We start from the raw sequence: 15,741 nt of genomic DNA, 5'->3' as shown, positions 1-15,741 counted from the left end.
ATCAGCAGCTTAATGACTGCAGCAAACACACACGAAGGGTGCATCTTCAACACAAAACATTTCATATTCATATTAATACGTTCATTTAGCGACACGCTTGATCATTTGGTAATTGCGTCGTTATATTTAGCGTTTGATGAGAGAACGCGAGGTGATTACGACGTGAACTCTCTCTCTGACTGCCTCTTTGAGTCCGACGGAGCTCTGCACCTGCAGCGGAGCTTCATTCCTCCTGCACCAAACCATCTGGAGTGGGAATTATGCCGTGTGTATAATGTATGGGTCTGTATGCCGCTGCAGCAGCAGCAGCCAGAACCAGAGACCCCCCCCCCCCACCCCACCCCCGCAGTGCTTCTATACTTTTTTAGATGTCAACTCTGCTGGAAAAAGAGTCCCAGAAGTCTGCTCCATTGTTTGACCTTCAAGGTGTGGAGGTGTGGAGGTGTCTTCCCCAGCATTGGGGGGGCTGACGAATGAAGAAAAGACCCCAAGTGGGAGCTGGTCAGCCCCCTCTCTCCCCCTTCCTGCCCTCTTCTTGTGTTGCACAAGGTGCCTCCGTCCTTGAAAGCCCCACATCGAGTCCCAGACGACGTGCCGGTCCAGGTTTAGTCCGTTCCTCGATCCATCAGGCTCACGCAGGACCGCGCCAGTCGGCCGGCTCTCTAAGGGGTTAACGCCGCCAACCTTTCCCATCTGTTGCTAAGGAAGTGTTGCCTGTTGTGCAGGAAACAGGGAGAGCAGTTTCCTGTTATGAAGAGAGTTTTTTTTTTTTTTTTTTTTAAAGGCTTGAATTCATTCAATCATGCAACAGATGCCTGGGCCAGGAAGCCCTGCCAATATAGCAAAAAAGTGTTGGTGTCCTAGAAATTGTGTGTTGGAAACGGCGTTTTAGGAACCTCTGTGTGCACTGTTCTGGTTCAGGAAATAATACAGAGGCAAAACAGGCTGGAGAAAACAATATATGCGGGATTTCATCCTCTCTGCATGTGTTTACAGTCCTACCAAGTATAACAATGTGATTTACCAGAAAAAAGACCATCATCTCAATGAAAAACATAGCTCATGGTCTCCTCTCCAAATATTTCTGAGTGGATTTGGTGTCAACCCGTCCTCCACACACACACACACACACACACACACACACACACACACACACACACACACACACACACACTCCCACATCTGTAAGAGCAGACATGTCCTGAAACAGAATTTGGACCAGATGTAAATGTGCAATACGCTATAGTAATGCTGTGTGTCTTGCTAAAAGAGAGAGAGAGAGAGAGAGAGAGAGGGGTTTGGTCCGCGCGCCGTGCTGTAGGCTGGTCCTGCCTCAGGAAGCGCGCGCGGGCACCTCCCGTTTCCACACACAGGAGCGCACCAGTTTACCGGAGCATCAGCACCGGAGATGATGCTCGCCGCCGGCTGAAAGCTCAGCTCAGCCCCGAGATATACAGACTCTCACCGGAGGAACAAGAAAGACAAGACGACATGAACCGAAACTCTTGATGTTGTATCTGGATTAAGTTTTCACGTCATTTCGAGCGACGCCGGTCGGTGTGTGTGTGTGTGTGGGTGGGTGTGGGGGGGGGAAACATGAGGATAACGGTCGCTTCCCGTGGATGATGATGAACCACAATGAACACAGGTTGGTTACAAATATATATATATATATATTTAATGTTCATGTTAAGAGTCAGGAAAGCAAACTTTATATGTGTTCATGGCAAACAGAGTGAGACTGTGTGTGTGTGTGTGTGTGTGTGTGTGTGTGTGTGTGTGTGTGCGTGCGTGCGTGTGTAGCTCACGTGTGTTTTTGTGTGAGTTGTCTGATCTGTTTATTATCCACCTATTCCACATTGATATACAATGCAACTCGATGCAGCCTTTTCTATAGTTAGGCTATATTGCATATGTCAAATATATACAGCTGTTAGAATTTCCATGGAAAGGATGCTGTGAGTTTTCCCATAATAACAATGCAAATGGGATGAATTCAAGTTCAAATCCATAGCATTGGTGAAAGTTGATTTCAGTGGGGAAATCTATTCTAGGATTAGTAAAGGGGTTAGAGCGAGGATTATAACGCAGGTTTGTGACACTTGTCTTGCAAGTGCAGTGTGCTGTGAATGTATTCAGGGGAATATTCTCTTGTATATGATTCATGTCGAATGAAACATTTCTTTTGAAAAGTTCAACTTGTCACATTGGATTTTTAAGACATGGCTGTTCAGACTTAACAGGCTGACATTTCATATAATGAGAACACAATCTGAAATCATGTCCTGTGAGACGCTCCCGCAGTGTCTCGTCCTTTTTTGTTTTCAAACATTAGTTTTAATTGAATTTCTCGCTGCATAATTCATATCCTGTTGTTTGCAGTCGGGTGCTTTGTCAGAGCGGGGACCCTTGTTTTCTCTTCCAGTTGTATTGTTCTTTGACGCACTCAATGGACCTTTTCAGAAGAAAAAGTGTGTGTGTCGGTGTGTGTGTGTGTGTGTGCTGCAGTATGTTTTGTAAGAATTGGGGAAGAATGACGAGAAGGAAGTCCATTTGTGTTGTGAAAAACTGTACTCCTAGAGAGGTTCGTGGAAGAATGATGGGGGGGGGGGCATGGTTTTAATGCCCCTCCCTCCCCCCTCCCTCCCTCCCTCCCACGGACATCCTGTGAGGGGTCAGCTAATGAACCTGGAGATCTCAAAAGAAAGAGTGCAATGACACTAATAGAGAAACAATATGTACAATCGTGGGCGTGAAAGCTCAAAAAGCTTTCAAAAAGCTCATATTAGACAGAGAGAGAGAGAGATAGCCAGAGTGCACACAGGGTTTAGGAGGATGTGCGTCAGGGCAGGTACGAAATAACAGGAAGAGACAAGGGGTGTACACACTTTATTAAGTACGGGGTGTGTGTCATGACATGTTGTTAGAAGGGCACTTTGATGAATTCATCATTTATAACTGTAAAACTAAAAGTAAAGTCTGAATTCAAAAGCAACACACGGAGAGACGCTCAGGGTCATAAGTATAGGATGCTGACATTTCCACATTAAAGCAGCTGAATGATCCTTCATGTTGCCATTTTTAAATGAATCTTTAAGAGGTTTTGATGGCAATTAGCCATCGTTTTGTTAAATCTGCCATCAGCATCCAACCTGCGTGTGTCACTTCCCAGACAGGGAGCTGTTATTGTTCCTGTGGCTCTGTTGTTTTTCCTGCTGATAATGTCCCCTGCAGCATTCTGCATGTCACTGACTATTGACCACGACTTGAGTTCCTCTTCGCCTTCTCCACCAAAGCAGGACCTATTTGTATCCCTGTGTAAACTGATATCAAGATACAACTCTTATTATGTGTCATTTGCTTTTTTTAAATTACCTTTTTACTCTCTTTTTGCACAGATTTTCAAATCCGCTACAAGTCCCTCGACCGAAGGTTCGCAGTCACCTGACCATCAGAGTGCAGTCCAAACTGATGTCCAGGCCGTGTCCACCCCACGTCTGTGTTCCAAATCCTCCCGTCGCCCCCAAGCCCAGACCCCCGTGTGAGCCACACGCACAAGGGGAGTCCTCCCCGCCGCCGAGCCTGAGTAACGGAGACCTGGCTCACTCTGATGAAGATCCTCGCGAAATGGCCGCGGAGAACCTGGACGGAGAGGAGAGCGGCGAGGACGGGATCAACGACGCCGGGGAGGAAACAGAAAAAGAAGCAGGTGTGTTGGATAACGACGGCGACGGCGTCGGCTCCGAGGACACGGTCAGAGCCGATGGCGGTTCTAATGTCGATTCCGAAAACACGGACAATGACTTGACCCGGCCTGAAGGCGGTCATCACGCTGATGATGAGACGTCTACATCTACGCCTTCGCTTCATCCTGCTGAAACGGGAGAGGAGGCGGAGGAGGAGGAGGAACCGAGTTTTAGTGAAAGAACTGACTCTTCAGGACATGTAGAACAGCATCTAGACCAACCGCGGTCCCTCAGTCAGGGGAGTAAGGACAATGTCCCTGGACGTGAAGAAGCAGACAGGGAACACTGTTTACTCCCAGATGAGACTGATCTGGAAGTTGGAGGATTTGCCTTTGGATTCAGCGTGCTTCCAACCGTCACGGAGGAGTATCCCTACGATGTGATTGGCCCCACAGATGACGCTAGTGACACGTGTGAGCCGGCTGAAACAGGGGAAACGGAGGTATGGCAACCAGAACGGGCCACGAAGGACCTCTCCGGCTGTTTCCGATTCACGTCCAGCACCGAGGATGTTTTCGGGCCTTATTCGGTCATCGAAGCCGTTCCGCCGGACATGACGGTCACCGCCGACCCGGAGTGGAGTCAGGACGACGCCGACGACCGACCCCCCGACGAGCCGCAAGCGCGGGCGCTTCTCACCCGGAACCGTGCTACGTGTCGTCGGACGATGTGGACAAGCTCGAGGATAAGCGAGTCCTCTCGGAACTGGGCGGGATCGAGGAGAGCGCCGAGCCGCCCGACGAGGAGCGGGAGGGCGGAGCGAAGGACGGCGAGTCGACGGACGAGTACGCGGACATCGACGATTCGCTGTGCCTACAAGCGGAAGACCGGCGGGCGGAGCGCGTCTCGTCGGAGGACTACGTCGAGATCGGCGACGACGTCGAAGAGGAAGAAACGGAAAAGAAACCCGTCAGAGGGAAAACGGCGAAAGAGAGAACGGCCAAACGAGAGCAGGCGTTCCTCAGCAGCCGGCGGGCGAGCTGCCAGCCTCGCCTCAGGTTGTGCAACATCACGGTGCCGACGGAGCTGGATGCGGGCCGCACCCCGGAGATGACCAACAGGGTGGTGTTCGCCCACACCACCGAGGCCTTCGAAGAAGACATCGAGGAACTGGACTGCCACATCGTGCCTTTCGACGAGGACACGGACTCGGAGGACGAGGAGCACATATACGAGGAGGCGGGATTCGACTCCGAAGGGGAGAACTTTGTGACGGTTGATCGGAAGAGTATCGTCACGCGGTCGCGCTCTTATTCGGGGAAGATTTCGGGTTTTGTCCCAGAAACCGTACCGGAGGAGACCGGGACGGAGACCGGGACGGAGTACCCGACTCACGACTACTGCACAGTGGCCTTAGATGAAAACAAGGAACCGCTCGGCCACTCACAGCCACCTGGGGTCAAAAGTTTGATCCCGTCGATGAAGTCTCAACGTTTCTTGTTTTATTCTCGATCCGCAGAGGGTCCAGAACTGACCTTGACCTCTCCCACAGACATCAACCACTCTCGGAAGGATGACATCAGGATGAAGAGGAAAGATGATACCCTTTCTCTTCCGTGCGTCATAACCTCTTCTGGAAGCTTCTCCCAGCGTAGCCTTCAATCATCCAGTGGCGTTTCCACACCGACCTCTCTCGTGGACATCCCGCCGCCCTTTCAGCTGGCGTACATCGCTAAAAGGCCAGTCGCCAAGAGCTCCCCATCCCTCTTGATCCACTATGAACCCAGCGAAACGCCGAAGAAGAAGTCGTCCTTCAAGCGCTTCCTGGCGCTCAAGTTCAAGAGGAAGACGGATCCGAAAGGTTTCGGCGACGTGAGCGTCCGCTCCTCGCGCTCGTCCTCCGAGTCCAGCCACCACGGCACAGCGAGAGTCATAGAGCTCGACCGCAGGAGCACCGGCAGCTCTCCGCAGCTTCAGAACCGCGTTGTGAACCCCCAGCAGCGTCCTTTAGAGCCGCCGCCCCCCTCCTTCGTCCTCTACAAAGACCTCCAGAGGAAGAAAGGTGACCCCAAAACCTTCGGCGGGGGCGTCTCCAGAGTGGAGTCCTTCGAGGAGCGTTCTCGGCGCTCCGCCATGCCGCTGCCTTTGACCAAACCCCGCTCCATCTCCTTCCCCAGCGCCGACACCTCAGACTATGAAAACATCCCGGCCATGAGCTCCGACTACGAGAACATTCAAATCCCAAGCAGACCCACCAGGTCCCACACCGTCACAGAGTTTTTCGAGGACCCCAATCGCGCTACAGTCGCCTGCAATGAGAACGATGGCTATGTGGATATGAACAGTTTCCCTGGATTTGAAAGCATAACCCAGACATCAAAAGAAGACACTGAAAGGTATAGTACAAGGTTAAAATGGCTTTGTATGTTCTTAAGTTAATGATGCTCCATTACCTTTTGTTTTACCTTCAGTGGTATCGAGCCATATACAAATACTGCAACTCACTGGCCCCAAAAGACCCTCTCAATGAGTTGTAAACCTATTTTAATGCTTTTAGTTTCCTGAACTAGGAGTTGACATTTCAGAGATCTTTTCAAATCTGGGCAAATAAAACATAAATTACTTGGGTGTACTATCCCTTTAATGTATTACACGTATAACAACCATTAGCACCATGCAAAACTATGATTAGAAATAGATCATTAAAACCATTTTCCAGCAAAGGTGCAACATTTTAATTGTTTTTTGACTCCCTGTAAAATGTGAATATTTGCTTGAGCACAGGATATTTGCATGAGTTTTGCACGGTTGGAGAAAAAACAAGCTATTTGACGACATCCGATTGAATCCTGGTAAAACTGTAACGACCATTGTTCATAATATTTCATAGACCACATTATTAATCACTTTAATCAAAAAGATAGTCCTAATTTGCAGCCTTAGATTAGGCGTCTTCCACGTAATAAGCATGATTTATGATGATTTTACAGCTAATCTTCTTGTACATGCCAGGATTAAACTATAGAAACCTGAACAGCACATACGGCATGTTCACGTTGTACTCGAAAGAAGAGCATGTACATCTCTGGAACCACTCTTAAATTAGTCATCTGAGTTGTTATCTTATCTTGACCCCCGAAGAGCCCCGATAATAATTCCTAGAGATGAGCGGAGGGCACCTGGCCGGGTAGAGTCGGATCTCCATCCTTAAAGAACAGTGTTCGGCCAGAGATGAGCAGCTTGCTGTGTCAGGCATCCCTGGCTTTGGGAAGACGGACAATGCTTGTGGGAGAGTTTACTCCTGTTTTTTCATTTGCTGGATTAAGAGGTCGCATCTGGTGCTAGATGGTGTGTGTGTGTGTGTGTGAGCTGGTGATAGAACAGGTCATGGTGGTTTTGGTTAGCTCACCGGGTGCATGCAGGTTATACTCCTCCCACTAGAGAAAGTCATTAAGGGTTGCAATTAAAAGTGAAGAAATATGTTTGTGTGTGTGGAGGGGGGAGTTCCTTTCACACAAGGAGGTGGAGAAGGATGAGAAAAATGTGAGAGAGAGAGTGAAAAAGGGGAGGGGATGTGTTAATATGAAGGTGCAGAAGAGAGTAAAGGATACAGGGAGTGGAGCGATAAAGTCATATAGCGAGGAGGGGGAGGGGGAGGAAAGAAAGGAAGCGGGCTCCGGTGTAATTGCTCTCCTGTACCTGACACTTATTGTTAAGTTTAGGAGGGCTTTTATTAAAGTAGCTCTCTCCCGAGTGCCTCTCTTTCATCGGACCCTAAAGGGGACCGCGGGATTTACTGCAGTGTGTGATCGAGTGAGGAATGACCGCGGTCAGACTGCACGAAATTACCCCTGGCCTGCGCCTCAGCTTCAGCCACGACGGGCTACACTTCTTTCCCACAGTCTTAATAAAATAGTGTGTTTTTGATGATCTGTGTGTAGCCAAACAGACAGGCCTTTACACAAGAGTTTACGATAATCTCGGGGTTCGAAATGCTTGTGCATTTTATTTCTCGTGCTATACCCCCTTTGTTTGTATTTTATTTGCAGAGCTTATTTCAGCATTCTATGAGTGTGTATGTGTGTATTTTTTTATTCAGTCAATCAAATACAGAACAATATTATTATATATAATATACAAAACAGAAAGACTGAAAAGTTATAGGTAGAAGCAAAAAATGCTCGAATAAATCAGAAAATTAATATAAAATAAAGAAAAATAACAAAGAAAATAAAATATATATATATATCCACATACATCTTCCATATAAATACATTTCAATCACACTTATAACTCTCAAGAATTGTTCTATAAATAATTCCTTTGAAAACCAAAAATGAGTTGACCATTCTTACATCTATTTTAACATTATTCCATAATTGGACTCCTACAACAGAAATACATCTTCTTTTAATCCCTTTTTCAGCCTTTTGTACAGTAAACTTACAAACATCTCTCAAATCATATTTACACTCATGCATTGAAAACAAACTTTGTACACAGTCTGGCAGTGACTTTACTTCAACTCTGTACACTGTCTGCATTATTTTTATAATAAACAAAATCATTAAATTATATTTATATCATGTGAAAAAGATCATTTACACGGCTTTTCACACGCATAAAGCACGTCGCGGTAGACGCTACGCCATGATTTCCTTCCTCTTTATTTACAGTACACTTTACATATGTCTCAACAGTGGAAACCTTTCTGTTCCCCCAGACAATGGTCCCTCAGTGAGGGGCTCTTGTTTCCCTCCCGGTGATGTTATGGATGTGCATCATTGTGTGCGGTGAAAGTCTCACACGGCTCACAATGATGCAAAGAACCGATCCGTCCCGTCGCCGCATTCCCCCCGGAGACGCTCCCGTTGCCACGGCCACTCTTTGGTGTGTCTATCCTATAGCGGGGGTGTTTTTTTTTATGTTTATTTGAGTGTGAGTGTATGCATGTGTTGTGTACACACTCAATGCAAGTCATGTGTAGTTAGTGTATGTGTCCCTGCCTCCTCTGTGTGTACATCTCACAATGAACTCTGTTCAAAGCTCGACTTCGCCGCCGTCCCGGTGGCACCGTGATTTATTGGGAACGCGGTCAACAGTCAACGTGGTTTTTTTTTAGAAAACCACAGAGGAAAAAAGAGTGGATTCTTTTTTTTTGGCGCTGAGGGAAATTGGCGAGCCGTGCACGCGGTGGCGTACGTGCATTTTAAAGAAGAAACTCACATAAAGTCGCTGTTCCTGAGGCTTGGCTGTGAGATTAATGTTCAGCAACATTCACACATTACTCCGGCACAAACATGCGTCGGGCGCCGAAAGAGACGTGTTCATTAGCAAGCAAGTGCACGGTGGAAAAAAAGAGGCACGCTAATGATTCATCCTGTACCCAACCGCATTGTGTGTGTGTGTAGATGCATATATGTGCATGCACATTAAGTTACAACTAAGTGCTGCTTTATCAAAGATGAGAGGCTCCTGCTGATTATGCCGTCTCAGCAGAATCGCCCTCGCCAAGAAGCAACAAATGAGGCGTTTCAGCAAAGAAAAGCCCAGAGTCTGCTGATTGTTCTCCACCTGGAGTCCATTGAGTGTTCTCGTCAACTTTAAGGAATTCCAGGTATTGACTTGCAACAAGAATGCAGATGTTTTGTGGCCCCTTGCAAAAAGCTAGGGGCCACAACACATCTGCTAATGTGTGCAAGAATGTACACTACAGTTCAAAAATTTGGGGTCACCCAGACAATTTGGTGTTTTCCATGAAAACTCACACTTTTATTTATTAAATTAAATGCAAAATGAATATAAAATGTAGTCAAGACATTGAAAGGTTATAAATAATGATTTTTATTGTAAATATTAATGTTGTTCTTCAAACTTGTCGCTCAAAGGAAGGCCAGTTTTACAGCTTCTCTCACCAGCATAACTGTTTTCAGCTGCGCTCACATAAAAGGGTTTTCAGGGGTTTTCTACCCCTCCGTTAGTCTTCTAAGGCGATAACACAACGTACCACTAGAACACTGGAGATGGGCCTCTACACACCTCTGTAGAGACTTCATGACACACCAGAGAATAGTCATCGACACATTAACTATGTAGAGAGTGTATTTATGATTAATTTAATGCTATCTTCATTGAAAAAACAGTGCTTTTTTTTCCAAATAAGGAGATTTCTAAGTGACCCCAGACTTTTTCGGTGGTCTACATCTCTAGCTTTTTACTCTTTGGTGTAACGTTCACTTCAAACTTGTAAACACAAACCTCTTCTAGAGCGGTGACGGAACCCCGGCCGTGGCCTCTGAACACCGCTCCTCCACCCACTGTTATGTTAGCATTATTAGTGATGAGGGAGCCATCTTAAGCACATTGTTGTACTGGGCGGCGGCGGCGGCGGCCGTGTGGGCCGCGCGGCGAGGTGCCGGTGGACAGGGCGTGTCCGTCGGCTCGCCGGGCCCCGCGGTGCCAATGCGCTCTGAGGTCATTGCCAGGTCATCCCCCGGGGAGGAAGTGTCCAGCCTATGGGAGCTTCCCCACCAGTCTGTTTACAGGAAATGCAGAAGGAGGGCGGGGGGGGAGGCGGGAGAGAGGAACAGATAAGGCGGAGGGAGGAGAAAGGGGGTCACCGGCGGAGGAGAGGAGGGGGGGTGTTCCCATAGACTCCCCCTTGTACAACAAAAGGAGGCGTGGTGCCAACCAGGAATGCCAGGTCGGCCATTATTGTCGCTCCCGTTTGTCAGGAATGCCGCCGGCCTCCCACTTCACACGCCGGTCCCGAGCTGAGGTTATAACAATGTCGCACTCGAGGTCCACCGAATCACATGATGGGGGAGTTATCGTTATCCAAATCACGTCATCACACGCTGCAGCAGCGCGACAGCCGGAGGCTACATGTAATCATCATCACTAAAAGGAGCAAACACTCCAAAAACGACCCACTATCTCTTCCTCCGCCCCCCATTAGTATCCCAATCGTCTATAGTTAGCAGGCTAATGAAGCTATTCAGCTGCTCCTATTTCTTATAATAGCGCCGTTAAAAGTTGGAAAAACGCCCCGTCTGATTGCAGCTAATATATATTTCTATACTGACTGTTGGGCTCAATTGAATTACATATTACAGGCATCATCGAATCCACAGGAGAATGGGTGGAATACAGAGAGCCATCGTGTTCCTCATCTGACACAGTAGATTTAACTCCGTGTTATAAAAGACATTGCAATCTGCTGGAATAATAGCAGCGCCTTAACGGTCTTGTTAAAGGGCGTCCCGTATTATCCGCATACCCGCACATTTGAACGCGGACGCGTTCTCATCCGAAGCCGACTTCAACTTCGAGACTTTATTGTTTTTCCGAGATGTAATTCAAAGAAGAAACTATTTAGGGTGATTGTTTTTTTCTTCTTCAGTTTTCCGTTTAGCTTATTCGGGGGGGGGGGGGGAGAGACATCGCTTTAAATGGGACGCGGCCATCCATTAAAGCCGATTTCAGAGATTGTCACGGGTGAAAAAGGTGGAGGTGAGAATCTGCGGTGTGTTCTTCTTGAACTCGTGGAAGGGATTCCCGTCGCTCGGAGAATAAATCATCAGGAATGAGTTTCAAAGAAGACCCTCGCCGGGCTGATCCGTCAGGTCAAGCATGAGTAATGGCCTGTAGGTGCATTTTCAACCCACCCAATTGGGCTGATGAACGTATCTGTGTGTGTGTGTGTGTGTCTGTGTGTGTGTGTGTGTGTGTGTGTGTGTGTGTGTGTGTGTGTGTGTGTCTGTAGTGTAAACCTTCTGAAGTGCGGCTGAATGGAGATGAAGTCCGGTGGGTAACTCTGTTAACCTTTAGTCCTCTAATATCCGTCTTCTCTACTCTCTGCACACACACACACACACACACACACACACACACACACACTCACAAGCAGGGAGCCGTTAAGCATCCATCGTTATCTGTAAAATGCCTGAAGAGGTGTAAACAATAACAATTCCCGTAAGGCCGACGAGACGTCTCCAAATTGCTTGTTTTTTGTTGCCCGAAAAGGTCGAAACTGAAATATAATCAGTTGAATATCACACGAGACGAAAGAAAGGAAGCCGAGTCTCACGACTGAGACATCGGAGCCGGAGAGCGTTTGGAATTTTTTGCTCAAAAGGACTTAAAACCAATAATCGATGAGAAAGATATCGCAGATAATGGACTCTGAGAGACGGAGTCGCCGCTGCAGCTGTAGAGCGTGACCTCCGCGAGGTCGTAACTCGTTCTACGATTAAAGGGAAGTCCTTATAAAATACTCCCTATTCTTCTGATTAAGTGTGTTTTAATCAAATCAAAGAACAAGACGTTGTTCAAACATGTTCTGCACAGATGAAGTAGAGATTTGTCATAAAAAAACTTATTTTAATGCCTTTCCATTTGTTGTCAAGCAGATATAAAACAAGCTGGCGTCACCGTGAGGACATAACTCGTTTGACAATTAAAGGGAAGTCCTTAAAATAACACACTCCCCATTTCTGTGGTTTGTTGTATTCTTTGAATTCATGTCAAAAATTGACAACATTACAAGAAGTTTTTAAAACATGTTCTGCACACATGAGGGATACATGTGTCATAGAAAAAAAACATGTATGTTATATAACCTTTCCATTTGTTGTGAAGCAGCTATAAAACAAGCTGGCGTCCCCGTGAGGTCATAACTCATTTGACAACTAGAACGGGCACTCGGTAGAGCGCATACCTTCGCCGCAGCCACTTTTTTGGGACTTGGAATGAGAGTGTAGGGAACTGTAAATTGATGTAACTTGATACCGGATATTGTGGTCATTATGACATGTCGTATATCACAAGATTGGGCATTGCATTGTGAACATTTTGACATTAGTTGAATGCCAATTGGATAAAAATTGACCGAGCTATGGTAAAAAGAAGATTTTGATGTTTTCATGACCTTGACCTTTGACCCGATCGATCCCAAAATCTTATCAAATGGTCCCCGGATAATAACCAATCATCCCACCAAATTTCATGCGATTCGGTTTAATACTTTTTGAGTTATGCGAGTAACACGCATACAAATAAATGAATAAATCAATACACGGCGATCAAAACATAACCTTCCGCAAGGGAATTCCTTAAAATAACATACTCCATATTTTTGTGGTTTGTTGTATTCTTTGAATTCATGTCAAAATATGGACGGAATTTCCCGATTAAGTGTGATTTAATCAAATCAAAGACCAAGGAGTTGTTAAATATGTGTCATAGTAATAAAATAAAACATGTATGCGATACAACATTTTAATTTGTTGTGAAGCAGCTATAAGACGAGCTGCACTACAGCTGTTATCCAGTTATCAATGTGAGTTTAAATGTGTCATAATGGGACATTCATAATTACCACAGGCAGCATTTGAAGGGATTACATGGGAAACACACACACACACACACACACACACACACACCTCAGGTACGGCAGCACACAAAAGGATTACCGGCGTACGAACCCGACGGTTCCATCTGTGAGAAAGAACTAACGATGGAAGAGATTAAAGTGGCGCCGCTGGAGGACGGCGTGCGAGACACACACAGGAAGAGCGTGTATTTATAGCACACGTGACTTATTGCTCGGGGCTTTGAGACGGCGCCGCTGCGGAAATTGTCACCGACGTCTCCTTCTCGTCCCCGACCTGAACACACTCGGCGTCCTTCTCTGCGGCCATTCGACGCGAGGCGTAGCCGGCGTCGCAGTATTTGGTCTTCGTGTTTACTCGTCCTTCACGCGGCCTTTTCTTTCTTTCTCTCCGTCGGCAGCGCCTACACGGAGCCTTTCCCGATGAACCCCGGCGGGCTGTCGGCGGACGAGGACCACGGGCGGACGTCGGAGGAGGAAGAGGGCGTGGCCGAGCCCAGTTACGACAGACAGGTGAGACGTGGCGCTCGGAGACCGGTGAAAAGCGGGAAGCGGTGAAATCGATCCTTTGAATTCGATTCAACGTGATTTCAGCGAGTCCGGTTCGAGCTCAGGGGCGTGGGACACACGCCGGGCCGGAGAGGTCGAGCTCGTTGACCTCCGTCCACGAAGCGGCATACAGTAGCTCATGGACTCATGAGGCCACAGCATCCCATCACGTGGCACGCATCCCCCTGTTTTCTTCTTCCTTCAAATAAAAACAAAAAAATACGATACGTTGAGGAAAAGAGGACCAGAGAGACTGGACTTTCATTTCATGAAAGCGGGCTTTTGTTTTTTATTTTCGAGGGAAATGAGTATCAGCGAAAGTGAAACGCATCCACGCAGGACAATAATAACACTGGAGGGGAGGAGGAGGAGAGGAGGAGGGGGGGGAGGGGAGGAGGGGAGGAGGAAGGGAGGAGGGGAGGAGGAGGAGGAGGAGAGGAGGAGGAGGAGGAGGAGGAGGAGGAGGAGGAGGAGGAGGAGGAGGAGGAGAGGAGGAGGGGAGGAGGAGCAGGAGGAGGAGGAGGAGGAGGGAGGAGGGAGGAGGAGGAGGAGGAGGGAGAGGAGGGAGGAGGAGGAGGGAGGAGGGAGAAGGGAGGAGGGAGGAGGAGGAGAGGAGGAGGAGGAGGAGGGGAGGAGGAGGAGGAGGAGGAGGAGGAGAGGGAGGAGGAGGGGAGGAGGGGAGGAGGAGGAGGAGAGGACGAGAGGAGGACAAGGAGAGGAGGAGGAGGAGGAGAGGACGAGGAGGAGAGAGGAGGAGGGAGGAGGAGGGAGGAGAGGGGAGAGGAGAGGAGGAGGTGAAGGAGGAGGAGGAGGAGGAGGAGGAGGAGGGAGGATGAGGAGGAGGAGAGGAGGAGGAGGAGGGGAGGAGGATGAGGAGGGGAGGAGGAGGAGGAGGAGGAGGGAGGAGAGGAGGAGAGGAGGAGGGAGGAGGAGGGAGGAGGGGAGGAGGAGGAGGAGGGAGGAGGGGAGGACGAGGAGGAGAGGAGGAGAGGAGGAGGGGAGGACGAGGAGGAGGAGAGGAGGAGGGGAGGAGGGGAGGACGAGGAGGAGGAGGGGAGGAGGAGGGGCCTTCAGCCGCTGAGAAACCTTAAAAGGCTTCACTGTGACATGTCGGATGCGATTGGCCTCTCAATCAGCGGCGTCGTTGCTGTCGCCTCACACCAAGTCGAGCCTCTCATACATAATGCATCCGCATTTAAAAAAAAGTCCCGTGTTTTGAGAATGCCGTCATGGCCGCCGCCGCCGCCACGCGGTACTTTAATGGAATAATCCGTCTTCTCCTTTTTTTGACGGGAGGACGAATTTATAAAAAAGTGAATTTGATTTTTTCCCCTCCGCCTGTAGCTCATCGCTATTAATGTCTGAGAGGCCTAAGCGCCCCCGGAGAGCCTTTTTAAACATTAGCTGTGTGCATTCATCTCCCCCCCCCCCCCACACAGATTGAAGGCCGGTCCCGAGCGTTCTACGTCGTCAAAGAACTCGTCGACTCCGAGAGACTGTGAGTATCCCCGCCACCCCCCATCCCCCCCGCTTGTGGATTTCCCCCTATTTCTGCACACTTCCCCTTCGTGTCCGTCGTCGCGCTGCAAACATCGGATGTTTTGTCTTCTCTCCCCGGCCCCCCATGTATCCGACTCTCCTCTCTTCCTTCGTGGCCGACAGCATCGTGCGGGCGGAGCGACCGACGGCCGATTCACGCGAGCGCCTGGCGTGACTTATTATTAAAAGCACGCGCACTGAGCCATTCATCGGTGCGATGGCGTTCGCTCGCCGTGCATCACTTAGAGGATTTAATGAGTCTTGAACAGCGGGCCGTGTTTGTGTAGAAATGCATAATTAAAGTGTGCGTTTCGCTCTCTTCTGTGTTTTCAGGCACGTCGGCGCCCTCCAGTACCTTCAGCAGGTGAGAAGAACCGCGGGCGTGTGTCACGTCGGCTTTTTAAACGTCTCCCGCCGATTTAAACCTTCTTGAAACCCGACTGATACCATCGTAAATACCCTGTGTGTCTGCTCCCTAATCCCCCCCCCCTCCCTCCTGTAAGGCTCTGCCCAGGTTTATCAGTGTTGTTGCAGCAGAGATCTACTTCCTGGTCTTGACAAAGTGGACATGTTGCA

The 15,741-nt window shown here is 48.5% G+C and overlaps 1 protein-coding gene across 1 annotated transcript in view; it reads left to right on the top strand.

The window, feature by feature from the left end:
- The first annotated feature begins 1,606 nt into the window (after window positions 1-1,606).
- fgd5a (FYVE, RhoGEF and PH domain containing 5a) overlaps window positions 1,607-15,741 on the top strand; it is a 39,869-nt gene continuing 25,734 nt past the window's right edge. Inside the window, 6 exon segments of the mRNA XM_056437606.1 lie at window positions 1,607-1,648; window positions 3,399-4,369; window positions 4,372-6,082; window positions 13,479-13,590; window positions 15,066-15,124; window positions 15,499-15,529. Of these exon segments, the coding sequence (XP_056293581.1) occupies window positions 1,623-1,648; window positions 3,399-4,369; window positions 4,372-6,082; window positions 13,479-13,590; window positions 15,066-15,124; window positions 15,499-15,529 (2,910 nt within the window). The 5' untranslated portion in view covers window positions 1,607-1,622.

Source organism: Pseudoliparis swirei, chromosome 18, assembly GCF_029220125.1.
Source record: "Pseudoliparis swirei isolate HS2019 ecotype Mariana Trench chromosome 18, NWPU_hadal_v1, whole genome shotgun sequence".
Taxonomy (NCBI): Eukaryota; Metazoa; Chordata; class Actinopteri; order Perciformes; family Liparidae; genus Pseudoliparis; species Pseudoliparis swirei.
The sequence above is the reverse complement of the archived record's forward strand: the minus strand, read 5'-3'. Positions and strand labels throughout refer to the sequence as shown.